Source organism: Poecilia reticulata, unplaced genomic scaffold, assembly GCF_000633615.1.
Source record: "Poecilia reticulata strain Guanapo unplaced genomic scaffold, Guppy_female_1.0+MT scaffold_240, whole genome shotgun sequence".
Lineage (NCBI taxonomy): Eukaryota > Metazoa > Chordata > Actinopteri > Cyprinodontiformes > Poeciliidae > Poecilia > Poecilia reticulata.
In genome coordinates this window covers 86,816-98,434 of record NW_007615030.1, presented here as the reverse complement: position 1 = coordinate 98,434, position 11,619 = coordinate 86,816, and the positions used below count along the sequence as shown (strand labels likewise).

Below are 11,619 nucleotides of genomic sequence, written 5' to 3'. Positions count from 1 at the left end.
TTCAGGGGTCGCATATGCCGCCACCCCTGAAAAAAATCCATGCCCCCCTCTTGCCACCCCATAAATATTTTTCTAGATCCGCCCCTGCACACACGGCAGGATGATCGGTTACGATTATTGTGAGCAACGTTCTAAGATTGTCGTAAGGGAAATTTGGGGCAAAAAAAAAAGAGAGAAAAGAGCCCGTGCTGCAGAAAAATGGCCAAATCTTGACTGATCCGGCTTTAAAGACCACTGGCTTTAAAGATCAAAAAAGCTCAGTTAACTCTACATATTTTTTTTATGTTAGCACCTCAGAGATCTAGAATTGTAATGTGGAGAGATATCAAGGTAAAGAAAACTCAGTAGCTGCTGGTTCTCCAGACATTCCTTGGCCCCTATATGGTTGAATTGTAGCACAGACCATAGATCTAAAACTTTAGCATTCATTTATTAAAAATGACAATGCTATTAAATGCAATGCATTCAGCAGAGGATTTAATTAGGAAGTTTACTTTATAAACGTGCAAAGAATCACCTGGATAGTTTGATTATTGTGTTCCCATGGCTACAATATGGTGTAATATTGGTGTTTGAGGAGGGCTTTTTCTCACTATTGCAAGGATAATTACAAAACATAAATAGAAACAGTTTTCCAACTTCAACATCAGACCTACGTTTTTAATTCACAAGCAAGTGTTATGTTGGAAAAAAAAATCTTGCCCATAATTTGATAGTTAGCTTGTTAGTAATTTGATAGCTCAGATTCATCCCCCTCCTCCTCACCATGGGCCCGTTGTCTTAATAACATGGAGGCAGAGAAACTGGGAATCCTCAGTCATTATTAAACCGAGGGCAGCCAGACTCATTAATTTTGCTAAATATTATGGTTGAGCAGAACTCCTGACACACAAATAAAATAATAATAATAATAATAATAATAATAATAATAAAACCTTCAAAAAGGGCATTAGCATTAGAGGCATCAAAGATAAAAAGGGCAGGGGTTCAAGCCATGCCTGCGTCTCCCAGTTCTCTTGGTGAAAGGAGCACTAGACTTTCTCAATGACTCTGTCCRAATTCAGGGGCTGCATCCTTCACAGTACCTGGTCTATGTAGGACGGACCTTTTTCAGGCCACAAATATCAAAGACCTGAAGAGAGAAACTGTGAATTCGGACAGGTCTAGCCTTCAGCCAGCTGTCAAACCTCCATCTCAGTGTTACTTATGTTGCCTAGCAACCGTGATGGCTTGAAGCACAGAGCGGCAAATAAAAAAAATGGAGCTGAAGTTTGTTTTTTAGCCATGTTTTACTCCTGATATCTGTATTATTCTTCAACTTTAGTAGTAAAGGCTGTTGTGTAGTAGAAAAAGAAATGTTAGTTTATTCTAAAATGTTGAACGAGTATAGCACATGAATGAATAAGCAAATTATTCATTTTCAAATATAATACTCTCCAGATCTCAAATAAAACAGTTAAATACAGCTATTATGGTTTGAAGGCTTAACTTTAATCAGTCAAATCCATTTTCTCAGGAATAAATGAGATACTTTAAGTATCATACATCAGTAAACCAAACATTCTACAGCTACATATCACCTGATAGTGGCCTGTAAGATGAAGGTTTGGGTTAGAAAGCATCGCAGGTACTTTACCCAGTGCCAGAAAGACATTTTGATCATGTCCATGTGGACATTGTGGGGTCCCAGACCCCATTCCCAGGGGTTCCCTCACCTTTTAGCCATGGTTGATAGAACTGCACATTGACCTGAGGCAGCCTGCTGCCATCTGCTGAGGTTGCAAGGACATTTGTCTGCACATGGGTACACAGATCCGGCATTTTGTGTGACCTCTCCTCAGACGGCATGTCAAAGTTCCCTTGGGAACTCTGAAACACAATACCAGATCTCCTGGCCAACAGACTGCGTAAAGGACCTTTTTACCTCTCCATTAAAATATCTCTTTGAACCAAGGCCACAAAATGTCTTAAAACATAAAATGAAGTTATTTTTGGTTGAGCATGTCCTTTAGTAAAGCTCCAGTTTCTGGCCAACACTCTGAACTGGACCTGTTGATATCAGAGATGACAGTGCCATAGTGTCCCGTTTTAATAGACCCGGTTGGCATGAGGTTAGATGATTACACAAACATACCCCTGGGTTGACTCTGTGGCTGAAGCTCTCAGCTAATGCTCCAAAAATGACCATGTTTATGGACATTCTCTGACAGTCGACACTCTGCATGGCATCTTCCTCTGAAAAAAATAAAATAAAATCAATGAATACTGTATGTTTCAAGGTAAGTCAGTGTTTTAATGTGCTATACAAATAAACCTATTAAAATATGTAACATGTCACAGGGACACAGACCTAGGCCTGCCTGGCCTGCAACTGAACTGCTATGGCTGTGCTGAGTCTGATATGATGGTAATAAGGTGGTGAGCAGCTTGCAATCCATGCTGACTAACTGCATCTAGTACCTGTAATATCTCAAATAAAATAATTATTTATATCAGGTTTTCTGCGGCTGAAAGAAAACATTGTCTAAACATGCTAAATTTATTGTTTTATTCTGCTTATTTGAGGAACAAAAAAAGTTGTTCCCCAGTCAGCTGAGAAATCCTCCAAAATGTATTTAAGCATTGTTTAATTCCACAAGAGCTCAAGTTCACAGATGACTATGATAGAGTCAGAAGCTGAGAACCTCTGAGCTCTTGAGGAGAGAGCTGGAGAACGACTGGCTGAAATTAGCGTTCATAAATCAAATCAACCTTGAGCTAAACTCCGCTTACTCAGCAGATATTGGAAAATCCAATATCCAACTCGAAACTAACTTCACTTCAGTCAGTAACACAATACAACCACCGAGATTAAGTTTGTTTTGGTCTGTGGCCTGCAAAGATGGACTGGACCTAAACGCCCCACGACGTCTGACGCAGTGACATTAGTTCCAAAGCTCTATTGACCAATAGCAGACATAGAAGGGAGCTCTCCTCATTAACATAACGATGCAGCAGAAATACAGCGAGCAGAAAAGGGAGAAGCAAAGAAAGGCAAAGCAAAATATCTATCGACAAAAACGCAAGTTTAGGGGAAATAAAATATATACATTACTTAACAAAAACTCGCGTAAGGAAAAGGAGAAACTAAATATATATTTATTCTTTTATTTTCGATTATGTCGGTTTTGGTCCTCCATAACTTCTTGCTCTCTCTTCTCCAGCCAACCATGATTTTGTTAAATAAATCTAATTTGAACTTTTCCTATGCATTGCTTCACTTTGTTATGGTTCAAGAGCCAGACCACAACATGGTGCAGAAGAAGATTTATGTTTTGGCCAAAACAGCTCTAGTCTATTTTTCTTTCATTATGCTTTTAAATTACAAATAGCCCTAAAATGTTATTAATGCGTACAACACTTGTAGTAAAGAACAACAAAGGTATTTGACATATCTTCTTAATTTCTTTTTGATTTACAGGCCTTTGACATCTTTGGAAAGCACTTTCAGAATCTGTAAATAACTGAAAATGCCCCCAGAGGAACTTGTTCATAGTTTCATCTTGGCCAGTCACAAATCTTAGAATTCCAAAGATTCTAATATTTCTCCAAAAATGTCACTAGTAACTACTTTTAGTCTGGGGATTCTTTGTGAATACATGACCTGCTTTCTCTGCAAACTGTCTGATGTCTGGATCTAGTCTATTTACTGTATTTTCCGCACTATAAGGCACAACTAAAAACCTTCAATTTCCTCAAAAGTGCGCCTTATAATCCAGTGCGCCTTATATATGGACCAATATTGAGCCACAACAGGTCTAGCAACTACAGTAAGCAGCCGCCATCTTCGCCCGTAGAAGAAGCGCGCGATGCATGCTGGGATAGTTGTCAGAACGCTGGTTTGTAAACTATTAATAAAGCTTGACTGACCTATMTACCTACYGACCTGATAATCAGGTCGTCTGCAGGTCATTTAGCACCACGTTCTCCACGAACATGCTATGCGCAGAAGGAGAAGGGTGACCTTCCCCTTCTGCCACTGGGCCGGGGCATGGCCACTGGGCCACGGCCCGGCCCAGTGGCAGAAGGCTCTCCTCGCCGACCAGTCGGACCGTTTTGTTGATATTCACTTTAGTTCAGCTCCATCTAGTGGATGCATAACGCAACTCCAGCCTCTCCTGCAGCGTCTATTCTATGCACCTTATAATCCGGTGCGCCTTATAGTGCGGAAAATACAGTACTTTACAGCTTAATCTTCCAGCGGAATGAACACTTTCTATACCCAAAGCTATAGAAACGAGCTGTTATAATAGTGTGTATGTATCTAGGTTCATATGAAGAAGTTGCTTCTGGTTATTTACTTCTGTGTGGGTTGTTTCTTTGTGTGTGTGAATGCCTGCAGTAGTTGGACAGTTGTGAGAGCTGTGTGACACCTTCCTTGGTACAGACTGACATGTTCCAAGTCCTCTGTGATTGGTGTCAGGCTTTAGTTTCAGCATCATGCTGAAACAAACATGCAACATGTTTGTTTCATAGCCCGATATATTTCCAGGCAAAGGGATTTGTCATTCCTGTAGGTACAAATTTTAAGCCAGCTGACCAACAGTGCACACCAGGAGGCAGGGGATAAATATCAGGAACATAGTTATTTTCAAGTTTTACTGGCACTCTAGTTGACAGATCAGAGGCTGGTTTGGGCTTGATGTGTGGTGGGAAGGCTGGAACCAAGTTGACAACCTCCCCTGACCAATGACTTCTCTTCTATGTGGGCCACAGCTTCCATCAACTACTTTCTCCTATAAGGGGACCAACTGCGGTGAATGAGAGCAATGCTAATGAAATGGTTACCATGAATGATGGTTTTCAGGATCAAGTCATCAGTTGCTACCCTCACAAGCGGCCCTTTATGAATCACTTCACCCTTGAAAAGAAAACACACTATAATAAATATTCAAACATGATTAGTTCTTACTAGAGCTTGTCAGAAACTCCAGTTAGAACTTGTCAGCTGGTATTAACATCAGAGAAACAGGCAGGGATGTCAGGTAGCTTGTGGAAATTAAATGAGAGAAACATCAATCATTCTCTTGCTTTAGTGTTATCAACTCCGCATTTTAATCAAGAGAGAAGAAAACATGCACAGATAGAACATACCACAGCGCTGTCGGTTCAAACTTTAATCCACTTTAGTGAACATTCTCCTTCAAATCCCTAAACTAGCAGTGACTTTGTGCTATTTGTATGTGGAAACTTTGAGTTGAATTTTCCAACTCGCCACCTGAAACTCACTTCCCCTCAATGTGATTACTTCACTGGGATAGCTTAAAGCGGAGATAACTTTTATTTAAAAAAATGTTTTTTCACATATATGACACAAATAACCTGTGAAAAGATCAATCTCTTCCAACTCCTCCCAGTGATACTATTTATGTCTGAAGAAAGGCACCGCTGCTGGTCAAAAACAACCTATCAGAGCCAGAAAGACGGTCTTCGTGCTGTCACTGAACCTCATGTACACGCTGCTAAATGCAAACAACTTAATGTTTCAGGAAAATCCTTTATCAGTCATCATCATTGGCCATGCTAACTAACCTGAGAACTAACCTGGTGGCAGAATATAGAATGTTAACTAGCCCTTTAGATAGTTAGCAGAGAGCAAGGGGAGAGTGTGAGCAGCGTGTACAAGTTCGTGATTGACCGAACCAAGACCTTCCTCTGGGCTCTGACTGGTTATTTCTGACCAAGTTGTTTATTTCTGTAGTTAGCACTAGAAGAAAGCAGAAGAACTGGATTATGAGTCTGATAATATACTCTCAGGACATTAAGACAGTTTAAACAGATAYGTAAAAAAGACTTTTTATAAAAGTTACATAACCCAGCTTTATAGCAGTGACCAGGAAAGTAAATCTTAATCAACTTCTGAGGTTTTCACTGATAGTGGAGGCAGCAAAATAAGACAAATGGTGACTCAAACAAACCTTGACTGTTTTGTTGTTGTAGTTAGTGTTTGGGCAGAGGAGAGCCATGGGAATCCTGGTCAGGTGTGATGGTACCTGGGAGCCTGGCCCCGACCCATCTGACAGAACATACACGGTCATGATGTTATGGTGACCTGGGATGAAAACCACAAAAATTATTTTTTTCTCATCCAGGGCAAACATTATATTAGTATTATCCACACACCCATTTCTCAAGGTCTTTTATGTAGAAATACACACACACATTTATACATATATTGCAGACACGTTAAATGTTATTGTTTACATCCAGAAATTTTATGCATGCGCACATTGCTGGAAGGCAAAAAGAGGCTTCTTATACTTGCTAACCACAGCTGCTCTGTTGAGGTAGAACAATTTCCATAAAATGAAACCTGGAGATCAGTAGAGGTCAACTGATACATCAGCCATCCCATCCATTCATCCATTTTCTTCAGTTTATCCAGGGTCGGGTCACGGGGCAGCAGCTTCAGAAGGGAGGCCCAGACTTCCCTCCCCAGCCACTTGTTCCAGCTCCTCCGGGGGAATCCCAAGGCGTTCCCAGGCCAGCCGAGAGACATAGTCCCTCCAGCGTGTCCTGGGTCTTCCCCGAGGCCTCCTCCCGGTGGGACGTGTCTGGAACACCTCACCAGGGAGGCGTCCAGGAGGCGTCCTGACCAGATGCCCGAGCCTCAACTGGCTCCTCTCGACGTGGAGGAGCAGGGGCTCTACTCCGAGTCCCTCCCGGATGACTGAGCTTCTCACCCTATCTCTAAGGGAGAGCCCAGCCACCCTGGGGAGGAAACCCATTTCAGCCGCTTACATACGGGACCTTGTTCTGTCATGCATGACCCAAAGCTCATGACCATAAATGAGGGTAGGAACGTAGATCGACCGGTAAATCGAGAGCTTCGCTTTTTGACTCAGCTCTCTCTTCACCATGACGGACCAGTACAGCGCCCGCTTCACGGCAGACGCTGCACCAATCCGCCTGTCGATCTTCCGCTCCCTTCTTCCCTCAATTGTGAAAAAGATTCCCAGATACTTAAACTCCTCCACTTGAGGCAGGGTGACCCCCTGACCCGGAGAAGGTACTCTACCCTTTTCCGGCTCAAGACCATGGCCTCGGATTTGGAGGCACTGAGCCTCATCCCGGATGCTTCACACTCAGCAGTGAACCGCTCCAGTGAGAGCTGCAGATCACGACTTGATGAAGCCAATAGGGTTGCCGCCACAACAGGCACTGACAACCTTGCACCCACAGCCCCAATAAGCCGCCTCGACAATGGAGGTACGGAACATGGTCCACTCATACTCAATGTCCCCAAACTCCCCCGGAACATGTTCAAAGTTCTGCCGAAGATGGGAGTTAAAGCTCCGTCTCACAGGGGACTCCGCCAGACGTTCCCAGCAGACCCTCAATACATGTTTGGGCCTGCCACGTCTAACCGGCTTCCTCCCCCACCACCAAAGCCAACTCTCCACCAGGTACTGGTCAGTGGACAGCTCCGCAACTCTCTTCACCCGAGTGTCCAAGACATATGGCCGCATATTCGATGAAACAATGACAAAATCAATCGAACTGCGGCCTAGGGTGTCCTGGTGCCAAGAGCATACATGGACACCCTTATGCCTGAACATGGTGTTCGTKATGGACAATCCGTGACGAGCACAGAAGTCCAAAAACAGAACACCACTCAAGTTCAGATCGGGGGGGCCGTTCCTCCCAACCACGACCCTCCAGGTCTCACTGTCATAGACCACGTGAGCATTGAAGTCCCCCAGTAGAACAAGGGTGTCCCAAGGAGGGACACTCTCCAGTACCCMCTCTAAGGACTCCAAAAAGGGTGGGTAATCTGAACTTCAGTTCGGCCCTTAAGCACAAACAACAGTCAGAACCCATCCACCCACCCGTAGGCGGAGGGAGGCCACTCTCTTGTTCACCGGGGTGAACCCCAACGTACAGGCGCCAAGATGGGGGACAACAAGTATGCTCATTCCTGCCCAGCGCCTCTCACCGTTGGCAACTCCAGAGTGGAAGTATGTCCAACCCCCCTCAAGGAGACTGGTTCCAGAACCAAAGCCATGCATTGAGGCGAGACCGACTATATCTAGCCGGAACCTCTCAACCTCACGCACTAGCTCTGGCTCCTTCCCCACCAGAGAGGTGACATTCCATGTCCCAAGAGCCAGCTTCTGCAACCGAGGATCAGACAACCAGGGCCCCCTCCCTCGGCCACCACCCATCACATACCACACCCGACCCCTTTGGCCCCTCTCCCAAGTGGTGGCACATGGGAGGGGGGACCCATGTTTCCTCTTTGAGCTGAGCCCAGCCAGGCTCCGTGGGTAAAAGCCCGGCCACCAGGCACTCGCCAACGTGCCCCAACTCCAGACCTCGCTCCAGAGTGGGGCCCCGGTGACCCGCGTCTGGGCGAGGGAACACCAAGTCCAAAGTTTTTGTCCATCAAAGGGGTCTTTGGGCTGCGCTTTGTCTGATCCCTCACCTAGGACCTGTCTGCCTTGGGTGACCCTACCAGAGGCATAAAGCCCCAGACAGCATAGCTCCTAGTATCATTGGGACACTCAAACCCCTCCACCACGATAAGGTGGCAGCCCAGGACCATCCCATATTTTGGGCCAATATTTGTGTCATTTGTCTTGTATAGGCATTGTCCAATCCATTAATGCCTTCACTGATCCAATAGCTTTCATGAATTAATATGCATTTCACTGTTTCACTGTGAGAGGGAGTGAACAGCTGTCTGGTTCACCCCGATAACGGGCTCAGTGTCTGAAATTTATTGCAGGATTGCATTGCATTTGTTAATCAATTCACTGAAATCTAGTTTTTTAATGCAGGACATTCACACATCTAATCACAGCGTTGTGTGATAACATGATGTTTGCATCAAAGCAATGAGCTAAAAGACTTATAGTGCTCTTCACTGCATTATGAACTCCCCCAACTGGATATATTTTGTTAGTAGAGGTGTGCCAATCGATSGACCACCGATCATAATAGGCCGATTTCCGTGAAAAAGTGTACACTTATTGTCACGCAAGTGAAAATCGAGTGCAGGCTGGCTTTACTGTCATTTTCGAAGTGGTGGCTAGCTTTACCGCTGTAAGATGTTCTGCTGTAGACAGGAAATTAAATTATCTTGTTTTTAGAAGCTAACCTTGCTTTAAGCTTCTCCAGAGTTTTCCCGTGAATTGCTGCAGATTCATAATGTTCTCCAACAGAAAACACAACATTTTACAACGCAAAAACGATGGCTTCGGTAAATCATCACATCTGCAACAAAGTTGAAATTGGTTTCCGATTCCAGCTTCCGATTCAGGAAATGGCTAAAGGGCGATCCCACCTAATTTTTCACTACCTTCCACATCTTTAATCGACTAGTTTAAAAACTACAACACCTAGACTCTTCAAACTTGGACTGGATTAATCTGCTCTAATAGCAGAATATTTAGAACCATGTTTGGGATTTGTGAAATTTTTATCTGATTTGTGAAACTTCAATAAAGGGCAATTTGTACCCCTTTGTTTCTGCCTCGGTCACACAAGATCTGCTCCAATTCCAAAACTACAGCACCTAGACTCTGCAAACCTGGACTATATTATTCTGCTCTAATAGCAGAATATTTTTAATCCATGTTTGGGACTTGTGAAACCTTTACGTCAGTGGTCCCCAACCTTTTTATTACCGCAGACCGGTCAAGACTTGGAMATTTTGCTGCGGCCCGGGTGGGGTGGGGGTGGGGGGCGTGAACCGTCAGATAAGGCTTCTGCATGTTGGTGTTCCTGCTAAATCCTGAATATACCCAATTTGGGTTGTCTTAGCCTTTTTATCGCAGCCTGTGAGGTTTTCCCTGACAGGGAAACTTTCCAAAGACATCTGATCTGTTTCTTACTCATTTTGCTGCTTGTGGCCTCAATGTTGGCGTGCAAGTAACCGAGAGAATCTGGTTAAAGGATTTTCAAAATAAAAGATCCTCCAGACTCAAATAATACATAAAATGGAAATATTGAATTATTTCTTGCGCTGCCCGCTGCCAATTGGTCCACGGACCGGTACCAGTCCACGGACCGGGGCTTGGGGACCACCGCTTTACGTGATTTGTGAAACTTCACTGAAGATCAGATTACTTATTCACACCTGTTCCATGCAGTTTTTTTCAAATTCAATTTCAATTCAAAACACTTTATTAATCCTGATGGGAAATTAAATGCTGGTGTCACTCATTAATTCTTCAAAGAGTTATTATAGATGGTGATGKCTGTTGGAAGGAAAGATCTTCTGCAGCGGTCTGTTAAGTAAAGTTTAACAAATCAGAAAAAGGTTTCACAAATCCCAAACATGGTTTTAAATATTCTGCCATTAAGTGAAAATAATCTGGTCCAGATTTGAAGTGTCTAGGTGTTGTAGATTTGGAATTAGAGCAGTTCTAGTGTGTTCTTGAATTGGAAACCAACTTCAGCTTCGTATTACTGCAGCAGTGAAATCCCAGCTTAAAGTGAAAACCGATACAGATCCAACAAATTCCCATTAAAGCCGCATTTTGAGTCAGAAAAGAAGTCTACTTAAACTTTTAATGTAGGCCGTAAGCAAGAATAGTTGTCAAAATTAATAATCTAAATGAAGTAGCACTTATTATCCATTGCTGGCTTATCGGCAACTCTTTCAAAGCAAAACATGATGATTTTTAAACAGAGTTTGGTCTCACACAAGCTTGTTGACGAATGCATAAGCTTATCAAACATTAAACCATTCAGAACCTGTTTCCATGTAAACTTTATGTTTATATGGAAACCCTAGAAACTACAATGACAATAACAAAAGGACAACTTACGGCAACAAGAAATGACTGCTTTCCCTCCCCTGGTTTCGAACAGGCAGAAAATTCCTCTGACGCGCATGCGCACAAGGGAACCTACGGAACCCTCCAGGGGACATAGGATTTTTTTTTCTTTTGCGTTCCCTCGCAATAATCTACTGATCAGTTCATGAGGCATAATTGAATACTGTAAGCCAGTCCTCAGGCCCCCTGCTCTGCATGTTTTAGATGTGCCTCTACTCCAGAACAGCTGATTCAAATGATTGCATGAGCTTCAAGAGCTGTGTGAAGCTGACACCCCACCCACGTCAAAAAATCCAGCAAATAGTCTGAATGGTTAGTGCTCCGTTTGTGCAGGTTTGTGCCGTTAAAATTTTCGTTTGTGCAGCTTTCGTCTTTGAGATATTAAAAGCTATAATTTTGGCCGATGACGTCATCCGCTCCCATTTTGCTCCAAACAAGAAATTTTTTGCTTTACTGCTATTATGTCGCCACCACCAACTGGTATGTAAGATGGACCACAATGTCACCCAAGGATTATATGATACAAATGACTAGATTTGATTTGATCGTTGCATTGAAAATATATTTACTAAATATTAAGTACATTACTTGGATGAACTTTGAAATAATGACAYATTTCCGTTTTACTCTGCAAAAACTTTGCTCAAGCAACTAGCAAATTGGCCTTTTATAGGCTCATGTAATTTTTTTACACGTTTGCTGCATAATCAGCAGACAGTACATCAACAATGTGAATATAATTCTTCAGACCACCTCCGAAATCAAAGCACAGTTGAACAGGTTATACACATTACGT

General features: G+C 43.2%; 1 protein-coding gene across 1 annotated transcript in view; it reads right to left on the bottom strand.

Annotated features, from left to right (window-relative positions):
- pot1 (protection of telomeres 1 homolog) overlaps window positions 1-10,920 on the bottom strand; it is a 58,007-nt gene extending 47,087 nt beyond the window's left edge. Inside the window, exons 1-4 of the mRNA XM_008402580.2 lie at window positions 10,815-10,920; window positions 5,958-6,091; window positions 4,828-4,900; window positions 2,135-2,235 (exon numbers count right to left, since the gene is read on the bottom strand). Coding sequence (XP_008400802.1) covers window positions 2,135-2,235; window positions 4,828-4,900; window positions 5,958-6,091; window positions 10,815-10,881 — 375 coding nt within the window. The 5' untranslated portion in view covers window positions 10,882-10,920. The remainder of the gene's footprint in view (window positions 1-2,134; window positions 2,236-4,827; window positions 4,901-5,957; window positions 6,092-10,814) is intronic.
- Window positions 10,921-11,619: the final 699 nt, after the last annotated feature.